This window comes from Lepisma saccharinum, chromosome 27 (genome assembly GCF_977018435.1).
Source record: "Lepisma saccharinum chromosome 27, izLepSacc3.1, whole genome shotgun sequence".
NCBI lineage: Eukaryota > Metazoa > Arthropoda > Insecta > Zygentoma > Lepismatidae > Lepisma > Lepisma saccharinum.
In genome coordinates, this window is record NC_139255.1 from 54,333,912 (window position 1) to 54,360,431 (window position 26,520).

Here is a 26,520-nt window from a genome sequence, read left to right on the forward strand (position 1 = left end):
CATAGACACATGTATGTGAAATATCCACCTTGGTAGTTTCAGCCCATAATAATCTACTTAATTCAATTTATGACTGTGTATCGGTAAGATACACTGAACTACATTTTAGCATGAGGTGATGACTATGTAAGTTTTGAGTGTATAGCGCTAGTTTTGTCTGTTTCACCATTATTTGCTCGAGTGAAGCAGCTCTAAATTTTATACGCTCTCTAGTGTTGTCCGTGCGAACTACGAGGCCATGTTTTTTTAACTTCCCATGGCAACGCCAGGTGGCCCGTGAAGCGCTAGGAAGCGGGGCATCATGCGGCATGATTGGTATCTCCCCTGCCACTACCACCACCACTGGCAAGGCCAACGCTTCAGTTGAAGCTGAACGACTGGCGCGTAGAGATGTCTGCTACAATAGACTTTCCCGCCAAGTGCGAGGTGTGTTACTGGTTGACTTTGTGGAGCCGAGGAGCACAATCAATGCGGCTTCATACAAACGGAGAGGCATGCTGTCTTCAGGTATTGTCTTGCTTCATGACAATGCCCGACAACATGTTGCTGCATCAAACCAAGACCTTCAACGATTCCACTGGGAAGTGTTTGTTCACCCTCCCTACATCCCAGACCTTTTGGCGAGTGACTTCCACCTTTTCCCAGTGGTGAAGAAGTGGCTGGTAGGACAGCGTTTCCACACCAATGAGGAGCTTCAGGACACTGTGCAGACCTGGCTCAACAGACAGGCGGCACCTTTTTTGCAGAGGGTATTGGAAAGCTGGTGCATATGTACGATAAATGTCTGAATCTTCTTGGCGATTACTTGAAAAGTAGATGATAAGTGCACGTAACAGTTGTCAATAAACCCATTTTGCTATTTATTGTGGTTTTGATTTCATGCCCTATCAGAGGTTGAAGAAAAAAATAGTCCTCGTATTTAGTGCTCCAGCAAATACTGTGGCACTATAGTTTACAATTCCTTTCAGAGCCTTCTTCTGAATCTTTATGTCGCTTGATTTCTCTGTTGTCTAGTTATCTGTGATGGAAAATACGTAGCCACAAAACTATTAGGAATATCTACACAACAGCAAATGCAAAGCATGCGAAGGTTCAAGAGAATGCTCCACAGGAAATTCTAAACCGATGTAACTTTTCAGAATTTAAAAACAGTGGTTTTTCGAAAAAGAGACATTTTCAAAATTTACTTTGCTGGCATCGGCCATAAGTCCAGAATGGCTTTAGCATTACTGGTTTGATCAGATAAAGGTACTCTTAATACAAAAACACAAAATTTCAAGTATATATGTAATCATCATTTGTAGTACTGTTCTTCATATGAAATAATTCAGGTAAACTATATACACACAATCTGCAGTGAATGATAATGTTAAGACAAAAACACAAGAGAAAATGTGTTGCGGGAAAATACATATTAATATGTAAGTTCATCAATGGCAGAATAATCACACAGAAACTAAAAAGGTTCTACTCAGAAGTAATGCATTTTCACAGACTTACCACCACAAAATGTCTGTATTTAAAGTCACTGTTGGTCACAGTTCTTGAACCAGTAATCGTTGCTCTTCCTTACTGTACACTGTCTTGAAAGTTGTTCTTATCCTGATCAGCTTTCTTTACCATTTTATCATGCCGTTTCAACAAACCAAATGAGTAGACAAAGGAATGTATCTGGCAAGTCGCTTTGTTGAAACGATTCGCTCGTAAAGTGTTGTAAAGAACTTGGACAAACTAAAAGGGGAAGAGAAGTGGCTGTATGCAGAAATGAACTCAAGTTCTTTCTCATAAACTTTTTTTTGGTGAAAATCACATCACTGACCCCCGAGAACGTTACCTCTTCCCCAGTCATGCCTGTTACCCCTTGCTCCTGCATCCCCACCTTCCGTTCTGCGAGGTGTCGGGGCCTGGCCAAAACCATGGATGCCGCTGCGGCGATTGGGAAACCATTGGTACCTGGGAATCAGGGGAAGGAAATTAGATTTTACACTATGAGTATTCATGGATACAACAATAAGAAACAGCTCAAAAGTTCATTATTTATAAGCAACACTCATTTTCTGAAATACGAGGCTTATCAGGAAAGTAAAGACACAAGCACATTTGCACGTTAGGGGAAAAATGTGTACCAAAGTTGGCAACACTGGCAGTAACCTTGATCCATAGGATGAGGATTGGGAGTGAGTCGTCATTGCTGCACTGTGTCTTGTGCGAGGGTGCGTTGGAAATGGTAGCTGCAGTACCGAATCTCGCCAGGTGTGAAGTGCACGCTGTGATCAGGTTTTTGCAGGCACAAGGAAAGTGTCCATCGGAGATCCATCAAGAAATAGTGACTGTGTATGGGAACGTAATGAATCGGCAAAATGTGGCGAAGAGGTGCCGTGCCTTTGCAGAAGGTCGGTGTGATATTCATGATGAAGCGAGGAGCGGGAGGTCGTTCGTGATCATTGACGACATTCGCAATCGCATTGAAGCAGAGGTTCGTGTGAACAGGCGGGTGAAAATTAGAGAATTGTGTATGATGTTTCCTGACGTTTCAAGGAACACTGTTCATGAAGTTACCATCTGTTCCTGTAGCTAAAGAAGCAGCTTGGTGGAAAACACTTTGACAAAGACAATGAGGTCAGGGAAGAAGTCAAAACTTTGTTCCAGATGCAGGCGGCGTATTTTTACGATTGTGGGATACAAAAACTTGTTCCGCGTTTGAACAAATGTTTAGACAATGGTGGCACATATGTAGAGAAATAGCCTCTGTACCAGTGTATCCAGTGTAGCTGTAGTTCTCTGCAATACATTTCTTGTATATCTTATTTTTCATTTGTATCTTTACTTTCCTGACAAGAATCGTAAAAATAAAACAGACTGCCTGTTTCACAGTTAAGTTGCTATATTACAACAATGTAACATTGACAACATTCATTGTATACCTGATTCCTTTTTTGTAAAATTTTTTTTAACCATTTTGTAGCTTTCAAACTAAAAATAAATGTCTGATGAAGGGAGCGTGTGTTCTCCTGAAACGTCACATCGAAAAACTGTTTTGATACTTGTAATAACCGTATACTACAAGAGAACTAATTCTACACTGCAAGTGTACATACAAAAAAAAAAAATTTCTATGCATTACATTTTTTTAACCTCTACATGCTATAGTTACCATACAATTTGAAACTTTTTCTTTTGCAGGAAAGGACACTCATTAGTATTTACACTGGGTATAAGTGGACAATAACACTTAGATCTACCCAAAACATGCACAAATAACCTCCTTTTCTATTTTTCGTATTGGATCATGGCCTCTTCAAGTAGGCATAAGAAAACAGCGGAGTTATTAGTAGGGAACGGAACTTTAGGTAAATAAATGTTTTTTTCTGCAATAAGATAGAGACCCTCGTTTTTGCCAAAATTCTGATCATAGCCTTATATGTCAACACAGCAAATTTTATTTTACATAAAAACACATATTTTCCAGTTTTCCGCATGTATATACATATTTTGCGAATTTTCATTTTAAATACATAAAATCGCTCAGTGACTTCAGCTACCTCGAAATCCTCGACGGAAAAATGTTTATTCTCCGCACCTCTCTCATATCAAGTGTTAGGTTTGTTTTGTCTTTGAACATGCTCGCTGGCAGATTTCTCGCCTACGATCCTATTGGGGGAAAATATTACCTCCACTGGATCTAACCCTCAAGTGCTAATGTCTAAATGTACAGAATTTTTTGGGAAAAACCAAGGTTTTCAATGACGTAGAGGAAGAGGAGGAAGCTTTGGAAAACTTCAGCATTAGTGACATTTCGTGCTTCAAATATGCAAGAATTGTTTCTTGTGACGTGGAGCGATCTTTCTCGCAATATAAGATGCTTTTTAGAGATAATTGTCACAGATTTACAATGGAGAATTTGGAAGAGACTATGGTGATCCACTGCAACTCTTCCAAGAAATAGCTCACTAAGAGGTAAGCATTTAGAAACTGATTTCAGGTGTTTAAAATGCACGTAATATTTTGTTTTTGTTACCAAATGCTTTTTTTTATTTTTGTCACATATTTTCAACATTGATGACACATAAACAAATAAATATTTCTAAGTTTTTTAGCACATAAAGTTCCGTTCCCTAGTTATTAGTCTCCAGTCTGAAGAAAAAAAAAAAAGAAAGAAAAACTACTACACTGCTCAGCAAAAGTGTCACATTTCCGAAAGCGGGACCAGATTTTTGTGGACTTCTTTTCGTGTTTACTACCATGATATCCCCGGTCTTTTCAGCAAGTGAGGTGTTACCTTGTACAGTCCAAAGAAAGGTGATTATTTCTCGATAGCTCCAAGTGTACTTGCACAAAGGGAATGTTTATGGAATGGTTCCTGTTGATCACTAAAAACACTAATACTGATGTTCTACCAATGCAATTTGAGAATGACAAATGTCTCATGAAGTAAACTAGGTGAACGCAATGGGTTTTCCTTTGAAAATAAACTTTACACTTAAGCATCTTAAACATTCACATTATGGAAGTAGGGCGTAACAAAATGGCACAATTTTGCATTAGATTACTAAATATTTATATCAATTACTGTTTAAACTATTATACTGATGTGCCTATACCTGCCAAAAGCACCAAAAAATCTAACCTGTTCTTAATAATAATACTAACTGTAGTATTCACACAAGTTCCTCAAAGGGGTTAAGTTTTCGAGTTCATAATTAACACCCTATTTATATGCATGGTGTACGATTTAGGCATTCTTATCAGTACAGGCATCTGCAACTTAACAGCCCCCCATGACCACCCCTAAAAGATCCTCCAACAATACACCCTCATGAAAAATATTTTGCATATTACATTAGTAGGGACATTGAATTTTCGCGATGCGCGAAATCGCAAAATGTGAAAAAAAGATGCAATTTTGAACATTCTGCACGTAACTACACCCCCAATGATTAAATATGCATGAGTTTTATTTGCGAAGTAATGTGAAATGTGTGCTTTTCCACGAAATGAATGCTTTTTCGCGAAATAACCGTGAAATATCATCAAATTAAGTAGAAAACATGCAAAAACCGGCAATCGAGGTTGTGCGCGCAAACTGTCGATTTGTAACGAAACGTTTGCCTATAGTTTCCTACCACTTGCAGCTGAAGAACGTTTTATCTTTCAATCACATCAGGAAGATGCTGCAAATTGGGGATTTCCCATTCACATAATCTCAGTTCGAAAATTTCGCTCCCTGTCAAGTGGCATTCCTTTCTTCCCCTGAATATGTAATTTAGAAATGAAGTGATTTTGTGTTGACGTTTTCTTTTTGGTTGGACAGCTAAGTACTTGTGTATGTGTACAGTATATAAAAATGAAGTAGTTTATCAATTTATAGCTCTTTTGTATGTTGTTTCCTCTCATGATGAAAAAGTGTGTGCCAATTATTTTTTTCCACCGCTGGTATATACCGCTGATCTAACATTTTATTTACCGCTCTCCTCAGTTTTTATTTACCATAAATTTGTCTCCCTATACATTGGTAATGTCACATAATTTGACAGAAGTTTCAGCAATGCACGATTCCCTTGGCAGCATTAAGTATCTTCTTTGTGTTTAACAATATTTTTTTGCACATTCTTGCAAAATCAAGACTTATCATGGCGGGTTATGTTATTTCGAAGTTTCAACAACTTTGTTGTCCTGCCATCTAGTTCGTCTTGTGGCCTTAACTGCATGCCTTGTTTGCAATTTTCATTTTTGTCTCTTACATTCCTTTTCGAACGAATGGGAATCTTGAAACATTGTACAGTTATATTTCTATTGTCCCGTATTGCCTTAGGACTAGTTAGTAGAAGCAATAGTCCTAATTTAATTTACTTCGAACATGACGAGTTTTATGTAGTAAACTTTTAATTAACAGTAATTGAAATGTTTTGATTCGGTAGACTAGACAGTCACTCATCCAAGTTCTTTCTAGATATAACACCGCTTCATTTTCCTTTTCATTAGATGAAATCTTTTTTTATATTCATGGTACAAACATGGTGGAAAATGTTGCTGTGCATATAAGGCAGCTTTCAGACTGAGGCAACACATAACATACAACATGTGTCACTTGCATGTTACTCAGACGTGGCTGTTCTTAACAGTGTACAGGGCTTCCCCGATGGAGGCACGTAGTGGTTTGAATCCCACTTTAAACTGTAGGTCCCATCCCGATTAACCTTACTGTGCATAAAGTGGACTTAAAACACCAAATCAATCAATCAACAGTGTATATTATGTCACCTCTGTCTATTGGTTGCCACCTTAGTGTTGATTGACTTGGTGTATTTGACTTCTCTTTTCTGCAACTTTTGGCAAATCGCGAAGATGAGGATGAAAAGATACATACTCAAAGAACACCCATGCCCACGCTGGGATTCAAACCTGTACTTTTGTGTGAAATCCACATATTGTATGTCACTTATTGCTTGTTGCCCATCACCTCTGTTTTCACTACAGAACTGCGAACATCACTGAAAACCGTATTTTATTTGATTGTGGAGCTCTGTAACATTTATATCCATTGATTTACACATCAAAATACATTCACGACATTGTCGTATACTATTAATTCTGAGAATAAATTGCAATGAGTGTAAATATTGCAAATCAACAACCATTAGAAATGTGGGTAAGTTGTATTGTGTAATAAGTTATAATGGGTAAAGATGGATGAAGTATTAGCAGTACAGTTGGGTTCGAGTGAGTTCTGAACCAATGAAATGTGCAGCCACAGAAAATCAAACCAACGATCCTTTTGTCATAAAAAGATAGCATTCACAAACACAAAAAAAAATGAGGGTGGTTTACAAATATGAAACCCCTCAATGTCAACGCAAATGCATGAAAACATCTCCCTTCATTTTTTATTTGATTTTACGTTTCTCTTCTTTTCTGTCATGTTCATCTCATCACTACGCTACGGAGTTGTGGGGAACTTCCTCTCCTACGAGTGGTCCCTCCGTAGCACGGCGCCAGCTGCTCACGCGCTTCACCTTGGCAGGGAACTAGGGCTTTCAACGGCCACTCAAGCATACAGTGTTGGCAATTTTAACATGTTTTTTCGTGAGTTTTACGGATTTTTAACAAAGGTAGTTTTAAATTTGCAAGTGTTGAGCGACATGAAGTATTTTTAACCCCATCCTTTTACCTAGCATCCTCGTTTGACACATCTCCGACTTGGCTTGATGTTCCGAGCCTAAAATACGACCACCTGAAGAAGGAAGCAGTAAAGCTTCCGAAACGTAGTTTACAACGAATATATACTCACTTACGTAAGTAGACGAAATTCAATACTCTAACGTATTTTTGTTTATAGATAGTGAGTAATACAAACGTAACCAATAGGATGAAATAATGAAGGATACACCTGGACTTGAACTTCGGAACCTTACAACTCTGTCTATGCTAAGATGACATCTCTAAATAGTCTTTTAACCCACTGGCAAATACTAAAAAAAGTTGCTGACTAGGTAAGATGATACAGCATAAGTTCACACACACACAATCACTCGGATACTTACAAAAAACCTGGTGTTTGAAGGAACTGTGTACCTCCGAACTCCTGTGGATATTTGAACATTAAGAAAAAGTATAAGTGGCCCACTAAGATTCCCACTAAATCCATTACACCTCTGAAATAAAAATAATAAAAAAAATTATAATAAACAGTAAATTTTAAGAGTACAAAAATGTAGTTTTAAATGTTTATTTGTTCACACCATTAAACTAACTCTGTGACAGCCAAAGTCTTGCACTTGATACCAAACAAATTCATCGGTTTGTAGAATTTTATTATCATGGATGTGACAAAGACTATACCCAATGAGATACAGCATAACCAATTGAGACCAGATTTTAAAGAGAATCCTTTTTTTAATTTTTCAACACAGATCTTGGAATAAATAAACAGTGTTGATATAATTATCTTCCATCAACAAGATTACATGGATTTTCTTGTATGTACGCATTGCTTGCATTGTAGAATTATTTTCCTGTAGTTTACGGTTATTACAAACATAAGAAAACAGTTTTTCGTTGTGAAGTTTCAGGGGAATACACACTCCCTTCATCAAACATTTATTTTTACAGTTAGGTTGCTATATTACAACAATGTAACATTAACAACATCCATTATATAACAGATTCTTTTTGTTTAAAAAATTGCTAACCATTGTTATAACTGTATATTTAGTCAAAATAAAATTAAATGTCTGATGAAGGGAGCATGTGTTCTCCTGAAACGTCACAACGAAAACTGTTTTCTTATGCTTGTAACAACCGTAATCTACAAGAAAATAAGATTACATGGTTTTGACTTCCCTTTTTTAAAACATTTTCCTTCCTGGTCCCTTTATTGAATATTTTTTCAGCTCACATTCCTTTTCCCCCTTTTTAAAAAAACATCTTCCTTGGTCCCATTATTCACAAGATATCAAATATTTTGTACGACTGTTTTTTTTCCTGAACAAAACATTCAATGATTGTCTATTTGGTGCAGCTTAGAGGAAAGAAAGAACAAGCACCTTCTACCTTACCTTCCTTCCATGAGTGTAGCAGCGATTGCTGAAACAATGCGATCCAGGCTTACGACGCTTTGTAAGCGGGACACCTGTTTGGTTGAAAGTGTATATATCTGCCAGATTTAGACTTTTATTGTGAAGTCTTTTAGTATAATTTTAACCTAACTGTGTGACAGTGACGACAGTATTGAGTGTCAGTGAAATGACGAAGCCAGGTACAACTGACCCCTTGCCCATCCCCGAATTGCCGCCACTGCCTTTTTATATATGTATTGTATATATACAGTATTGTGCCTTCATTTAAATTAGTATTTTTAGTGGAATGCAAAAAAACTAGTCCTTTTTTGGCAATAATATTACCTTTTTTTTTGGTCCTTTTCAGAGCAAAAATTTTCTCTTTAAAATCCGGTCTCTAGCAATCAGCCTAAAATGGTACACTACTATCAGGAAAATATTAACATATTTCATTTCTTACTTTCAAATTTTTTATCATAAAGGGCATACCATACATGGAGCATGAATCTGCATACTACTCACCTCCCAGAGATGATAAGGTTGAATGCAAACAGCACCCAAGGTAAATACATGGCTTTGAATTGAGATCCAAACCAGAAATTAACGATCACATTTCTGTGCAGCTGGCACCAGACGTACAGAACGCTCATCACCATGGCATCCATCAAAAGCTGCAAAACAAAAAAGGGGTAAACATGAAGGCAACCAAATACATTTTAATCTTTGAACAATAAAAATCAGGTAAACACCAAGTATGACAAAACAACTAGACCATGTGATTTTCCTAATCTACATCATGGCATTTGTGCTGTTATCGAGAATGTGATACCTTCAATGCTTTAAGGTATCTGGGCCAAGATTCAATACAGGTTAGATGTCTGTCATACCACTCACGGTGCTCATGTTGAAGTGTATTTGGTATATATACAAAAAATATTTTATGTTATTTTATGTGTAGAAAAATTACTGCCAGAAAATATGATCACAATGTTCAAATTATTATTTTTAATTTTATTATACTTTTAAGCTGGAAATCCTGCATCATCTCTAGAAATATAAATAATATTAAGAACTGTTTTCTTTTCACTGGCTGAACTTTCTTAATTGCTCAACATTTCAATGTATTACAATTGCATTTTTTCGACGGCTAAGAATACAATGTACAGGGCTACTATAAATGATTCATGGGATTTCAGAACACTGTATTTTCAAAAGTATTACAAGTATAGTAATGATTGTTACATGAAGAGAACGTCCTGCACCGTGGCCATGTGTTCTAAGGTGCAAGCTTCGGACTCCGGTTATGGGATGCACACAGGTTTGAGTCTCCTGAGGGAAGCATAATACGAGGGTCACTATTTATATTTTGAGCCTAACAATGAAAAAACAGGAATTTGGCATTGAAAACTGCTTTATTTTTTCGAAGTATTCTCCTTTATGGTCAATACACTTTTGCATTCGTTCGAAACATTTGTCAAAGCAGTTTTTCCAATCTTCTTGAGACACCTCCATAATATGGTTTTTGAACGCATCAACGGCGTCTTCCGCCGACGAAAATCGTTGTCCACGCAATTTATTCTTGACATTCGGAAACAAGAAGAAGTCATTGGGTGCCAAATCAGGACTGTACGGCGGATGACCCATCAATTCGATTTTTTGACTGTTCATAAAGTCGGTCGTTAGACGAGATGTGCGACAGCTGGCATTGTCTTGATGAAGAATGATCCGACGGCGTTTGTTTGTTTTCCGTATTTGACCGAAGACCTCTGGCAAACAAATTGATGTGTACCATTCAGAGGTGACCGTTCTATGTTCCTCCAAAGGCACAGTTTTCCTGAAAAAACAGGCAACCATTTGTTTCGATGTGCTTCGAGTGCAAACAACTTTTGTTGGATTGGGTTCATCTTGAAACACCCACACAGTCGACTGCTGTTTACGTTGCGGCTCATATGCATATATCCACGATTCGTCACCTGTTACAATCTTATATACGTCTTTTGAAGCACCACGATTGTATTTATTGAGCATTTGTTTGCACCATTTGACGCGAGCGTCTTTTTGAGTTTTTGTCAAATTGTGTGGGATCCAACGAGAACATACCTTTCTCACAGCTAAATGATCATGTAATATTTTATATATGCTGGTGGAACTAATGCCTATGGTTGCCTCAATCTCACAGTATGTCACACGACGATCTTGCAGTATTAGGTTTTGCACAGCATCAATGTTTTCTTGAACAACAACTGATTTTGGACGACCTTCGCGAATCTCGTCGGTGAGCGAATGGCGGCCACGATTAAATTCGTTATACCAGCGTTTCACAGTGGCAAAGGATGGGGCTTCATCGCCAAACGTGGAAGTAAGTTGATCGATGCACTCTTGTCTTGATAATCCACGTCGAAAATCGTAAAAAATCATCGCACGAAAATGTTCACGAGTTAATTCCATTTTATTGTTGTCGCGCAATCTCCAAGGCAACATAAACAACACAAATGAAGCTATTGACAAAACATTTGAAGTACGCTATGGTCAATAATGCCAGACGATTCCTTCCAAACGTCAAATCGCGCCTAACTTCAATCAGTGTTGCCAAGGCTCAAAATATAAATAGTGACCCTCGTAACCTCTCCTGAGATTTCAGCCAGTACATGGGACCGAGCCACCATCGTGAGGAAATTGAGGAGCTACGTAACCCGGGCGTGGAAACTACAACAACCACCAGATGTCACCCTGCAACCAGGTGGATGATCAACCACCTCCAATGGGAGTGAGGCTGTAGGTAGGCAGGCACTGGACCTTATGGGCTATTTGCACCACAGGTTTACATGAAAAGAACTGTGAACTCACCATGTTTTCCTGACATACTACAAATGTTGTGTGTGTGTGCCACATCGGGGTCACACAACACACGTCCAAGCAGTAGCAGAGTTCAGTCCATACCTTTTGTAGCACTTCCCTGTTAATGATCACTACAGCAGAACTGATGCATTCCCTGAGCTCTACCAGTGCTGTTAGCAGTGGGGGGGAGAGGGGACGGTTCTTTTTGGTATTCTCTTCTGACTTCATGCTGCACTGCAGTAGGAGATGAACACCTCGCATATTACAACACTCTTTTCCTGCATTGTTGCCATTTTGTAACAGCACTGCACTCATGCTGCCACCTGGTGTGTGTCACATGAAACTTGGTAACCTTTTTCATACTATGCAAATGAGAGACGTGGTAATAGATAATTCAGGTAATCACATTTTCTGCGAAGCTGTTTTGAATTCTAATGAGGATGGTGGCAGTGGCTACCGAAATTAACAGAAATTACCTAAAACAGCTTTGCAGAAAACATGAGTACCTGAATTATTGGCAACCTTTAGTTCTCTTTCATATATCAATTATTATTGTGTGTAATACTTTGGAAAATATAATGTTTTGAAATCTGATGAATCATTTATAGTAGCCCTGTATTACATCCTACAGAACACACATCTACCTGTGTTCTTCATCAATTTAATCTAATCAGTCATCTAGAAAGCATAATTGAGAGAAGTGGAAGAATAGATGAGGAGGTAAACAGAAGGTGACAAATGGGTGGTGGGCTATATCAAAGCATTCGAACATTAATATGGAACAGGGATGTACCTATGAAATGAAAGAAGGTAATATATAACACATACTATGTGCCAATAATTATGTACGGAGCAGACTTGAAGAATGACAGAGATTGATTGATTTGCTTTATTTTGCTTTGCTTTTTGTGCCACGTTTGGCTAATTTGCGAAGATGGGGATGAGTGATGATATGATGAAATTGGTGAATGGACACTTAAAAACATCCATGCCCAGGCTGGAATTCGAACCCGGGACCCCTGGTGAGGTAGTGCGATGTGCTAACCACTCTGCCCTGTGAGTGTGTGTGTATGTGAGAGTGAGAGTGAGAGTGTGAGAGAGAGAGAGAGAGAGAGAGAGAGAGAGAGAGAGAGAGAGAGAGAGAGAGAGAGAGAGAGAGAGAGACAAAAGAAAGATGGAGATGAAATTTTTAAGGAGTATATTGGGGAAGACTAGAAGGGATAGAATAAGGAATGAGGAGATTCGACAGACCGTGGGGGTGGTGAAGCTTCAGGACAGGATAGATCAGGCACAGATGAGATGATTCGGACACATGAAGAGGATGGATGCAGAAAAACTACCAGTAAGAGCTTACAATGCACAAGGGGTGGGAATAAGGCCAAGTGGGAGACAAAGATGTCTGCGGAAAGAGCAGATAGCGGAGAGTGTTAGGAGAAGAGCGCAAGATTGGAACACCGTGGAAAGAGAGGAGTGGTAGAAGACCAGGAAAAAATGGAGGGTCTTGACTACTATACCGACCCAGCCAGAGGCAGGAAACTGCGAAGGATGATGACGATGACTCATAAAAATACAAATACTTGCTTTGGTTAGAAGTAAGAAAAATAAATATAAAAAGCTCAAAAAAGTATCAGTGCTTTATTTGCATTTTTCTAATTTTCCATCACTTTTTCTGCCAGTTTTCACCCTCAGTAACGAGATTGTGAGTTAGCTGATCAAGAAGCTTGCAAATTGTGACAGCTAAGAGAATTTGATTGTAAAACATCACTAGAACTTTGTTTGAAGACCAGTTGGAAAATTCAGATTTGTATCCAGTAAATGTTTTCTTAACATGAATAAGTTTCAAGTTTTCCTTTTCAAATTAAGTGCAGTGTGGATCCTGAGCAAACAAACTTTTAAATGAAGGGCACGGGGGTAAAACATGGCGACACTTTGGCATTACTGAGTTTCTTATGCAGAAACGTTATTAAAGGTATACTGCAGATAAATAGTTTTTGTGTTCTGTTTGCCACTTACAGGAGGTTGCAATGAGTCTAATGCAAAATTGAAGTGTTGCTCTTTTTCCTTTGTAACTCACTAATGACCAAAATGTCACCATTTTTACTCCAGAGCCCTTCAAATATTAAATTAAAATAATTGGTCTCGACTGTATTAAGCTAGGATTTATATAAAACAAAAGAGTGCACAGAAAAAAAAGGGCAATACCTCATTACTAGTAACTAACTAAATAAAATAAGACAAATGCTAGTCACAAATTTATATAAAATCATTCTTCAAATAGTCAATGTGAATACTTACAGGAAATTCAGCAATTATGCCAATTATCACACAACATATCCAGTTGAAACTGAGCATAAAAAGATAATCTGCTGGTCTTCCATCAAAAATACCTGAAATTCAAAACGAAATGTGTTAATCGTGGATAATGCTTAACAAGGAACTTGCAGTGTCTTAAATAGGCAAGACAATATTGGAATGCAAGATTACATGGCCGTTCAGAGCAATGTCAAAATGCTGACATGTACATGTACTGGCTCTGGTAAGATAATCAGGACTGGACCTACAGTTTAAGCAGAATCCAAATCATTGTTTGATATGCCTCCACCTTCTGGGTGGCAAAAGACATTGTCGATATCAGAATCCATTGGGGTAACACTGACAATAGACAATTACACACAGGTACTAGTGAAAAATGGTAGCTGAGCTGGTTGAGCAATGGCATGGTATGCCGGAGACACAGATTCGAATACTAGTTTTTCACTTAAATATCTAACCATATTTTTGGTGGGTCAAATTACTGAAAATATTGTACTCCTAATTATAATCTATCTGCAATGTTACATTCCATCCTATCTATGGTCTTCTTCTTTGAACTGGAGTCAAAGTTGGTAAAGTGAGAGGCACACCCAGCTGCTAACATGTTACAAAAATAGGCTGCCAACAGCAGTAATCCTACGCTGCTAACCTAACAACGTAGGCATTATGAGAATTCTAACTGTGTAAAAAAAATGCATGTGAACTGTGCTATCAGCATGCCTGATTCTGGACGTGTCCCCACCACACCAGAGTCAAAGTAAAGGATGGAATTTGCGATGTAGGATTTTGAAGGTAGTTAATACAAGTAAACAGTGATAACAACTGTGGAGAAACAAAGTTATGAAACCTCAACAATGACTAAATGCAAAAAAAACCTGCACGAAAACACTAATAAAATTACCAAACAAATTCAAATTTTGCATTGTGCGAATTACTCACTTTTAGCAAATGTTAAAATATTTCTATATTGATAAAAATATATAAAAACCTAAATTACTTACGACTAGTTACGACAGATCATAAGTTCTCAAGTCGAAAATGTTGTATATAAAAAAATAATCACGCTGTACAAATTACAACTTTGCCAGCAATGTGTAAAAAAGCCACAATGGCAATCACGCTGTATGAATTATAACTTTGACAGCGATGTAAAGAAAAGCCATATTGGCAATCACATTGTATATAAAACAGAGTAATAGCAAGGAGATATTCTGTGGCTGAGATTAATGGAAGCCGTGCTTGTAAGTTTTTGCGATGCATGTCAATCGGATTGTCTTCTAATAAATTTCAAGCATGTTTGCATGTGAAAGTTAATAAAAACCTGAAATTACTAACCCCGGACTTGTTCTTGACATTTTGCACAAGTAAGCGTATGTGGTTTAAGCCTGAAAGGTAAAAATCCCAGTAAGGAAGCTGGTCTCCTGAGATTCTCTACTTGCCAGAAGTGCTACGAGAATTGGTAGGCGGTCACACAGTGAGTATCATCCGCCGAAAAATAAGGAAGTAACAGCCGTTGGCTACACGGCCGTGTGGGGGGACAGGAATTTTATAGTTTTAACTGCTTTTATATGTTTTAGTGGGGGTGGGGTTAAAGCAAGATTGTAAGGGATAAGGTTTAGCAAGACACGTTTTATCAAAATTTGCTTTACCACTTCAACCTGCACCCTTTTCCTTCTTTGATACAACTTGACGTGGCATGGTGGTGATTCGTGCCTAAGGAAAGCCTAAAGAAGGGGGCGGTAAGACCCCCAAAACGTCTCATTTTTCGACGGATGATACTCACTGAGCGTAAGTAATTTACGTTTTCATATATTTTTATTAATATAAATAAATGCCACAAAAATAAAAAAAAAAGAGTTCTAGTCAACGTAAACAAAAACAAACAACAATTATCTTTAACACTGTGGCCAAGGTTCAGGAGAAAATGTGATTCCTCATTGACTTTCCGAGCACTGGCTATGAAATCAATGCTCTTGGATAACTATACAACTTTTCCGGAATGTCTGGAGTAGCGACGTGCAGAGGGGAAAGCTTGTGGGCGGGGCTAGACTAGGTGGGGAAGGGTGTAGATGAAAGCAACAAAGTGCTGCACGGTATAACGGCCGTAAAGCAAAATGCTTTCTGCTGCCAATTTCTTCTTTTATTCTCAACAATGACCAGTGTATTACACAAATAACAAATAATATCGCGCATTTATTGTCTTCTTAAGAATGCAATGCAAGAACGCCAGTAGTTGGCCTGTAAACGGTACATAACTTACTTGTTTACCCATGTATTTTTTTTTTATTATTATTTTTTTTTGCACAACTGCCACCCTAAAAATCCAAAATTCCCTGTGAATGAGCCTTCATAATGCCTCTAGCGCCAACTCATCGAAGTCTGCAAATTGTTGAGTTTGTTTTGGATGCTTCTTGCCCGTGTTTCCAACAGGGATGTTCCATACTTTTCTCGCAATTGTCTTGCTTCCTTCCGGATATTATAAACAGTGGATTTCCCAATTCCCATTAGGGCAGCTGTCTCAAAATCACATTCATTTACTGTTTTACCTCATGCAAATAGGTTCTCGAACACAGTCAACACTATGCGACACTCTTCTTAAGCGAGCTGACATGTTTACTACAGAACTACTGGACCGCGAATGAGAAGTCGAGTCGCCCCCTCCCGCACGTGCCCCTCCCCTCCACATGTTCATTGGGCGAGGCACACACCCTTCAACGTGCGCCAAGTACACGTTTGCGTTCTCTTACTCCAGACATTCCCAAAAAGGAATATAAGACATCTACCTGTCTGTATGCCCTTTAAATATTTCGTACAGATCTGTTATCTATCAGAAACAAGCTACAAATTACTTGCTCATAAAAACAAAATTCAAGACATAAAATAAAATAAGTGATATTGTTTACTGGACAAACTCTAATTATATGCATTTTGAATTCACATTTTACTTGCATTATGTAAATTTCCTGTAATAATGTAAAAATTTACTTCTATGTTGTACTGTACACAGTTACAATGGCAATTTCTACTTTTGAGCCCAAAATGTCATGAAATATAGCTCAAAAAGTTACTTTTGTGCTTAGAAACCATATTTATGAAATACATTTTATCTATTTCATAAATATATAAAAAAGTAAATTATCAATTATTATTAATACTCACCTGTTTCAAGTCTTAACGAGTAATTATATAAAAAGTACAGATTGATCAAAAAATGAAATCCTGTGGATGGTGTAATGGGGTAGTAGAATAACGCTGTTACTGGGCGCCAAATCTGAAAACAGAAAGAAAATATCGTTCAATTACCATGTTTGCATCTCAACTGAACTATGCATTATGTAATGCCATTTGCTAGTGGAATCCCCATTACAAGCTTTTTGTTTGTTCATGAAATATTGACCTTTTTCAACCGACTTTGTTACAAAGTACAATTCCTTTGCTTTGGGGTGCATTGGCTCAAAATATGAATATTATAGTGAAATGCGAGCTACATAAGATTGGAAAATGATATGTCAGAAACATACTACACACCAAACTTATTTCACATTCAAAAATATTATTTATTTTCTGTATATGTAAAATGATTGATTGATCTCGTGTTTTAAGTCCACTTTATGCACAGTAAGGGTAATCGGGACTGGGCCTTCAGTTTAAAGTGGGATCCGAACCACTATGTGCCTCCACTGGTATCGAACCCGGAACTTCATTACAAAGAGACCGTAGCCGACTTGTCAAAATTATTGGGGGGGGGGGGGGGTGCTCTGATCACTGAAATAAATGAATGAATAACTCACTCCATCACTTTTTTAAAAATAAAAATTACGTCTTCGTGTAGCGGTGGCTCAGTTGATAACGCGTCTACCATGCTCAAGGTCCCGGGTTCGATCCCCGGCCGGTTCAAATCCGGGAACTTTTCTAACGTTGGAAGCGGCTCCGGTGCCCACCCAGCGTCTAATAACATGGGTACCTGGGGGAAACCCTGGGGGGTAAAGGCGGTCAGGGGCGTGATGCTGATCACATCACCCTCACTCACGACCGGATCAAGAAAGTGTGGGGCGTTACCCCCACACCTTCATGGTGTGGTGCTAAGCACAGGGGAGCACTTTACCTCTCTCTCTTTTTTTTTTACCAGTAGTGCCAGTACGTTCTTGTAGATATCATTCAATGAACAAAAGTCGGTCCTCGGTCAGCATGGTATAAATGGTGGAAGCGATTTTAATATTTTTACCACCTATCCATCCTCGCTAGTTGCAGCTGGAGAATAGCAGGGGACCAACTTCCTTACTTGGGTTTGTACCTTTCAGGTTTAAAATAACATATGCTAACTCATGCAAATTTCCAAAAACAAGTCTGTTGTTAGTGATTTCAAGTTTTTATTATGTTTCACATGCAAACATGCGTGAAATTCGTCAGAAAACAATCAGTTTTTACATGCAACGAACTACTTACAAACCACGGCTTCCATTAGGCCAGCCATAGAATCACTCCATACTGCTATTGATCTGTTTTATACAATGCGATTGCCAATATGGCTATTCTTTATATCCCTGTCAAAGTTATAATTCGTACAGTGTGATTGCCATTGTGGCTTTTTTACATATTGCTGACAAAGTTGTAATTTGTTCAGTGTGATTATTTTTTTATATAAAACATTTTCGACTTCGAGAACTTATGCTCTCTCATACAATGAACCCCATCCTGCCTACCTAGTGTTGCGGTCCTCTGCCAATAAGCACAACAAATAGCGGCAAATTGCCTTTCATTGAAATGTGTCCACCATGCTTTAGTGGCCCGGTGGCTCAGTCGGTAACGCGTCTGACTACCATGCTATAGGTCCCGGGTTCGATCCCCGGCCGGTTCAAATCCGGGAACTTTTCTAACGGTGGAAGCGACCCCGCCGCCCACCCAGCATTGAATAACATGTGTACCTGATGGAAACCCTGGGGGGGTAAAGGCGGTCAGGGGCGTTACCCCCACACCCCCTATACACCTTCATGGCGTGGTGCAATGCACAGGGGAACACTTTACCTTTACCACCGTGCTTTAGTAATAATGCATTTGATCATAGCCGTTCCCGCTTTCGCAATACAGACTTTTCTTAAGCTTTCCTTGCGTCCTTTACTGCAAGCCAGTGTTAAATACACTCAAAGACTTTAGAATTATTTTCACCTTTTTCTGTTAACTAGGGGAAGAGATTTCGAGAATAACTAAATATTGTACATATTAATATTGCCTGAAAGTCGTGTTTATAACCTCAAATTGTTCAGAATTCACTAAACAAAATACTGGTATAATTGTTATATCACCTTGTTCTTTTGAAACTCTTTTTAGTAAAAACGTTGACAATACTGATAATTATATACTTAGTATATAGTAATAAGTCATGTGTTTTGCTGTCTCCGGTCATAACCCCCCCGACGAAGTTGATGGTCTAGAACATTTCAAATGTGTATTTAAAGTTAAGTTCATGTGGCACAATACAGAGTACACTTTAAAAGAGAAGCAAAATAATACATTAGATCCTCTTAAGCAAAATTATTTGGGGGGCTCTTCTCCCACATCGTTAACATTGGGGGGGGGGGGGCTCGAGGCCCCCAAGCCTTGTCAAATGAATGCCAAAATACCTGAACAAGTTAGGAAATATGCTTTGTAAAATAACATTTTACACCATCTGTAAGTTTTCAACCTCTTTTACCCTGGTTTATAGTATATTTTTTTGATTGGATACATGACGACAGTGATTGATTGACTTAGTTTATTTTACATCTCTTTTTGCCCACTTTAAGCTAATTGCGACAATGAGGATGAGTGATGATATGACGAAACTGATAAAGTAACACAGAACACTGATGGGATTTGAATGCGGGATGCTTGGCATCATAGCATACTGTGCTAAGCAGTATGCCATGGAGGTCGGCTAAGAGGACATTATCCCTGGTTGAAGAACTTTCAAACCTAGTGTTAAGTTTATGCACAGAAAGGATAATCGGGACTGTATTTAAAGTGCAGTTTAAAGTGGGATCCAAATTATAGTGGAACCACAAGCAAAAAATCCTGGGCAGACTTGCAACTCCTGTGCATTGTACTCCCACGTGGAGGGGCAGAGTGGGGCATGTTTCCTTTTGGCCTGAGTTGAACGGAAGAAGGGAGAGGTACACGGAGACTTTTCGTGGAAGGTTCCTTTTGTTTGTGGTCGCTCTATAGTGTGTGCTTCCACTGGGTATTGACCCTGGCACCTCCAAGATGAAAATGTTACCACTACACCATCGAGGAGACCCTGGGTGTAAGGAACATAATGTTTTATTTTTTTTTTGCTTTTTACTCATGATCATTTAAATATCACATTGGGATTCTCAAATATTGATTGATCGATTAATTTAGTTTATTTTACTTCACGTTTTGTGCCTCTTGGCTAATTTGCGAAGATGGGGATGAGTCATGAAATGATAAAAAATGATGAATGGACATTCACAAACAACCAAGCCTGAGCAGGATTCGAACCTCGGACCAGTGCTCGAAAAATGTTCTTCAAAGCTAGGCGCCAGCTCCAAAAATCAGGTGCCAGGAAACTACCTACTAGCAATTGTGCATACTACAGTGTGTTTCAAAAGTCGCACAACCCAAACTTTGAAAATGTATACCATGATAACCGTAAGAGGTATTTACACCAGGTTTTCTACACTACACTAATCATGTACGCTATCACTGGGTTAATAAATTTATGTTAGCATGTATCCAAATAAAAGCAATTACATTATTTTAAAAAATATTGTTAATTTGCTCAAAACATCTGAGAATTGGTTTTCAACAATATATACCAACGTAGAAAATTTCAGCGAAAAATGCAGGTTCGACCAGGATTCTAACACTGGGCTCTGAAATACCGTGCCGTTGCTCTAACCACTGAGCCGGCCTGGCCTCGCCTGATTTTTTGCTGTTGCTGTAATACCTGCTGGAATCTTCTCTGCCAGTGCTACCGCAACGGGATCTGAGGCCTTTGAAACACAGTAGACTTCGACGTTGCCTGGTTCCTCCCAGCGAAGAGGTGTTAATTGTTGAAGATCAGGCACACACAGGAAATGTACTACGTAGAAATTTCAGCGAAAAATGCATTAACATCTCTACGGTATGCCAGAGACCCAGGTTCGGGTCCTGGTCGATCCTGCATTTTTCGCTGAAAATTTCTACGTAGTACATCTCTTGTGTGAGCCTAATCTTCAATAATAATAATACCAACTCTTAACAATTTTTTTGACTAGTCATAAAACAGTTGCTTTGTTAGGTACAGCAGAAGCAGGGGATTTTTCTTGGAAAACCTCTTGCACATGAGTGTAAGAATGAGTAGTAAAATACTCTTCAGCAATGCACACGCGCTGCTCCAAAGAATACACCATGCTGAATGAATTAAAAGAACAGGCATAGTAGCGTCGAAAGTAAGCGAAGAGAATTCAGTGTAACCAGAGGCAGACTAGGATTTTCTCAAGAGTCTAATTTCGGCACAAAATCTTATGATTTTTCACGTAAATGTATAGCCAATACTTAGGCACATGTGGCGTGCGTTTATTGACAATATTTCGACCTGCTAGCAATGCAATATAATATCTAAAAAATGGCACTTTTTCACTCAACCCATAAAATCGCCAAAAAAAAATCAATCAAATGTTGCACATGAGCAATATTGGTCACAAATGATAGACTGACATGGCATCAGTCATCTAATTATGACCCTTCAATAATTTCTTACGTATTTTTCTCATTCAAAAGTGCATTTCTGGAAAAATGTTAATGCTGCCTTCCGCCAGTTATTAATTTATCTAAATTTTCTGTATGGAGAAAACATAATTTTAAGCATTGGAAAATATCTCAATGGATGAGACTTTATAATGCAGAAAACCCGGTGTAAATATTTCTTAGGGTTTTCATGATATACATTTCCAAAGTTTTGGTTGTGCAACTTTTGAAACACACTGTATATGAAGCTGAGTATCACGGTATTCAAAACATCGCTAAATCATTCGAGAAAACAGGAAATGGGGTGTTGGGGGACAAAGAGTAAAAAATTATTACTCAAACACTGGAATGTTCAGAATGTTGAGTTAAAAAAAAAAAAAATCATTTGTTAACTTACGCTGTACTGCAATTTGAACTTAGAATCATCAAAATTTCGTACATATTACAGCATAAGACCACAGTCGCCACGCTGACATTTTTAGTCGCCATGGCAACCTAGCGACCAGAATTTTTTGAGCCCTGCCTGGGACCCTTGGCGTCGCAGCGCAATGTGCTAACCACTTGGCCACAGGGTCGGGCAGATTTCCAAATATGTTAATTGTCATATTCACAGCATGTACAATGGAAATTTACTTCATACAAGTAATAGAGTTCCTGTTACTCTTTGAAAATTTAACTCTGTTACAGGCCCAGTACTTGTAAAGTAACTAAGTTACTTTCTCCTGGAAAATTCGTTACAAACAAACTACCATGGCAAGTGAAGTAGGTGCAGTGGCATTTTACCACATTTTAAAGCACAAAATGTTTTTATTAAATTATCCTTCTCGTATATTAGAACTAAAAGGAAGATATTTGTGCACTGTAGTTGGTTTCGCGGCGCATGCCCTTTTTGGCCAACTTCAGTCAACACATATTCACAACACCACCCACTCACCTGAAACTGGTGAATAAACGGCTCATAAAAGAGCATAAGCAATATGGGCTTGACTAGTCCAAATCTTCCGAGAAGGGATAGCATCACCGTGAGGCCCAGCCACCATCTTGTGAAGATGGGGAGGCTCTTGAACCATTCCCCTAAGTCGCTCATAGCTGCTGCCTTCTCTCACAGAGGTCCAATTTATCTGGAAAGGAAAATATTAATATTTTATAGCAATTGCTGCATAGTACAATATTACATGTTCAGTGTTGGGATGGCCAAATCCAGAAGAAAATAATCCAGTTATTGGATAATTCTCTAGCAGGATTTCAGATATCCCGACATCGGATATAGCCTATGGATTATTCAAAATATCCAGATATCCGAATGTGTGCATTATCCAGACAGTTTTCAGTTTGCCCATTTTACGGGCTATCAACATATTCTTACGTTTGTCATGTTCGTATTTCACTGTATGTATTTAATACAAAGCCTTCATTAAAACTGTACTATCCAGATAACGGATAATTTGAAATCCGCATATCCGTTATCTGGATTTTGTGGCTGTCCCTAGTTCAGTGTTCGTATCAAATAAGTCCACATTTATATTTTATACAGTACAATATATTCAAAAAATGTATAACACATTCTTTATAATCTATCATGATTCTGCACGGAATTTTTTTCTCGACTCATGCTATTTGCATATACTGACTGTTTGGTAAGCTTTAATTGGCATGTTTTTCCCATACTGTTTTTCACCCAGTGCAAGGTGTGAAACCTCAATTTGGATTATTTTAAGATTAACTGTAGCATGTTGTTTCCTAACACTCTGCCTAACAAATTTTTACGCCCATCCTTCACCACATGGGTGTCGAAGGGAGGCAAGGGGGCACAAGAATGTCAACCTAAAAGTATATATATTTCACACACATAATTTCATTTAGTCACAATAATATATGTCACTTATGTAATTGCAGGAACATGATAACTTGAAACTGAAGCAATGTCTTTTGAGGAGAATATCTATTCTGGAGGGGAGGTATGCTTACTTTGCCCCCCAGCCACCAGAAGCTTATATTTCTTGCCTCTCCCTGGACAAAAAACTCTTCAGACATCCATGCATCACCACTTTATTTCTATAGTGTCATTCTTTTGTTTCTTCTATAATTTCATTAGTTGAGTGTTATTCAGCAACTTGTCTACTGAAGTTTCCTTTCAATTGTCAATAATTTTGCAACTATGTAAGATTTATTCACAAGGAGAGGACATTGATAAGCAATCGTACCCATTAAGGGCAGGTTATTATTTTCTTTGAGTCTTTCAACTTCCTGACAGTAGCATCATGGTGCCCAGAGGTGCAAACCCCAGTGGCTGGATTGGGTGAAGTGTAGAATAGTAAAACTATAAAGTTACAACAGGTAGTCAACCTGCATGTTGTAAATGATTACCAAATATAAAAATGGAAAATAACAATACATACATGCTTGTTAGTTTCATAGGTGCACATCATTAGGGGTTAAATGTGACTGCGGGTAGCTTTGACCTTCTGTACCCCATCAAGAAAATGAATGCATGGTTTATGAAGATTATGTTCTTTATGAACGTTTCCAGTTTTAGCTGGCGGAAATGTGCTACTGTGAAGTAAAATGCATCTGCTACCTTAGCGTGAAGCAGAACAGCTCCAAAGCCTTGCACAAGTGAATGTAGCATCCAACATGACATTCCACAACATTCTCTTGACTGAGAGATTGCATTCCTCAGGTTGAGCACTTCCATTAGGATAAATCAGGCGCGGCTCGTGCATTATTTACCTGGGGGGTTCACTGAAGTCTTGTGACACATATTCAGTTTCCGCAAATAGACTTCCTTCGTCTAACAAAAGGATGGGGGGAGGGCTTAAAAGATTTGTCCAGAATTTTTTCATCTGGGAGTATAAGGTTTTGTAGTAGGGGTGTGCAAATAAATTTAGGGCTGAAACTACAATAAATTGGGCCTTTATGAAAAAAGTTATGTTTTTTGGAATATCATGGACATCCTCAAGTAGGGGCAAGGAATATATTTTTTTCCCAGGAGGGGCAAAAACACTCCTTCAGTCTGAAGTTATGCAACGCTTTTATAATAATTACTATAAATTACTGTGACTGAAATTAAATTATATGCGTGTAATATATAATTTTTGCTTGACATTCAATTTCCATGGGGGCGGCCCACTTTTCCCCTTCCGGACGTCCATGCAGACTAATCAGAACTGGTCCTACATGTATTAAAGGGAAATGGAATGTACATACTAGAAATCGAACCTGAGCGACAACTTTGTTCAAATTTGGGGCTGGTCGACCAGCACACGCATTTTTTTTCAGTGGACAAGGAAGTTTGTTTACGTTAATTATGTGCATTTCTATCGGTCATTTCTTACCTGTGCGGACAGCAATGCCTACACTGCATCAAATGACATAACCTAGGTAAAGTCCATCTCTCGCTTCACTCGCACCATCATTTAATACTTTCCAACAAGGATCCAAGAACTTCAAAACTAACAAACTCAAGACATTGACACTGAGTCACGTCTTCGTGCCATTCTCTCTCTTTCGCGAACCTGAAGTGTTTCCACCTTTAAGGAAAAACCTCTGAATGCATGCACGAGCTATTTTGGTAATGTATCTCCTTTATTTTAATTCCAGCTTTTATTTGTTTCCACTCATGCATCTCTGCCACAATCTTGCATTTATTCCAAGAAGTTTGGTGCTAAAATGATACAAAGAGAAGATTGAATATGTAATGTGTGCGCTTCAAACTTGAACCCAACACTGGAAGGGAGGAAGCAGAGAGAACGGAGCCTTGTCCCGCAGCTTCTGCGAGAGAACGAATTGCGCATGACCGTTGGTTGGAGACATAGGTTCACCAGTATCCTGTTCCATGTATTTTGCCCCTTTCCCTCCTTGAGCTTCTGCTCCTGCACGAAGCTTTCACAATGGCATGAGCTGTCCTGTGGGGGTTTAACTGAGGGTCTGTATCAGGGCGGCCGATTCACGGTTTCTTCTTCTCAGCAAAAGAGATCGCTGTATTACGGACACAAATACATGACTTATTGTGTAGAAATTTTAGCGAAAAAATTTGAAAATGTTAAGATATTGTTTATTGTTCATTCTCGAGGTGATTATCGTATATTACTGGGGGTTCACTGATCCTGTGCACTATAGGGCCAACCGCGCCTGGGATAAATGTAATTATTCTTACATCAGTGAACAAATACTTACATCTTGCATGCTGATAGTGCAAAGAACTGAGAATTTGACACTGTCGCCATTACTGCAATGTCATTATATATGCAGTCGGGAAGAAATATGACAATCATGGAATCATTACAATACAGTGGTAAAAATTAAAAGGCAATACACGACACAGAGTTCTTTTTCTGGATAGGATGTAAGTAAGTTATAGGAATTTCCATATATTTGCAAGTAGTCCCTAAAAATGGCAAAAAAAAAAAGGAACAAAATATTTTAAAAAATCAAAGTGCAAATGTAGAAAAAAAATTGGTTTTTGACGTCCGGAAATTTTTAAGATTTTAAGTGCAATTTTCTTCTTACATCGAATACATAGACTACAGTACAAAAAAAAAAGTTACTTTCCTCACCTTAGTACTTCTACACAAACACCAACATTTTTAATTAATATCCAACTTCACTGAAACCTTACGTACTCTCACAGTGACTGGTTCCAGTTCTTGATTAGAACTATCTTCCAGTTCCAGACTAGCCAGTTAACTTGTCACACGTGTACCATTTTCTTCAATTTTGCAAGTCAATTTCCTTTCCCAATCACTAGCTGACGACACGTTGTTTAGTTCCATTTCTGTACCGTCAGATGTCGTTAATTTTCAATACCGCATTTTATATTGTATATACACCATGTTTTTATTATTGAACTGACGGCAAAACGGTAACGACTACATAGAAACTTAACTATAAATATATACTTCAATAATTAAAATTATACCTATTAAAATAATGGACTAAAAATTAAACAAGTATATGTTTCATCATTATTGTGCTTCACGTGAACGTTCAAAATTTCATCAAGTGATACCAATGATGGATTGTTGCAATCACTGCGGAGGGTAAACAACAAAACAGTTTCTCATTGTACTGAAAATGGAACCTTTTT

The 26,520-nt window shown here is 38.3% G+C and overlaps 1 protein-coding gene across 2 annotated transcripts; it reads right to left on the bottom strand.

Annotated features, from left to right (window-relative positions):
* Positions 1 to 1,273: 1,273 nt before the first annotated feature.
* On the bottom strand, positions 1,274 to 26,205 carry LOC145980401 (derlin-1-like). 2 transcript variants are annotated; one of them, XM_083113474.1, is made up of 7 exons: positions 26,057 to 26,205; positions 22,369 to 22,555; positions 16,866 to 16,977; positions 13,689 to 13,780; positions 9,078 to 9,226; positions 7,542 to 7,652; positions 1,274 to 1,953 (listed from the first exon to the last, which is right to left on the bottom strand). In XM_083113474.1, the coding sequence occupies exons 2-7, from the start codon at positions 22,519 to 22,521 to the stop codon at positions 1,812 to 1,814; spliced, it is 759 nt and encodes a 252-aa protein (XP_082969600.1). In that variant the 5' UTR covers positions 22,522 to 22,555; positions 26,057 to 26,205; the 3' UTR covers positions 1,274 to 1,811. The 2 variants fall into 2 exon arrangements, with proteins under 2 accessions (XP_082969600.1, XP_082969599.1); XM_083113473.1 differs by having other exon boundaries at positions 25,991 to 26,205.
* Between the last annotated feature and the right edge of the window lie 315 nt (positions 26,206 to 26,520).

Bases quoted from the DNA above. Each gene is read 5' to 3' on its own strand.
- LOC145980401 (XM_083113474.1), bottom strand. From the start codon at position 22,521: ATGAGCGACTTAGGGGAATGGTTCAAGAGCCTCCCCATCTTCACAAGA. The intron at 13,781-16,865 runs GTGAGTATTAAT...TTTGAATTTCAG, and splicing joins CTCGTTAAGACTTGAAACAG to GTATTTTTGATGGAAGACCA. The intron at 9,227-13,688 runs GTAAGTATTCAC...TTTGTTTTGCAG, and splicing joins GCATAATTGCTGAATTTCCT to CTTTTGATGGATGCCATGGT.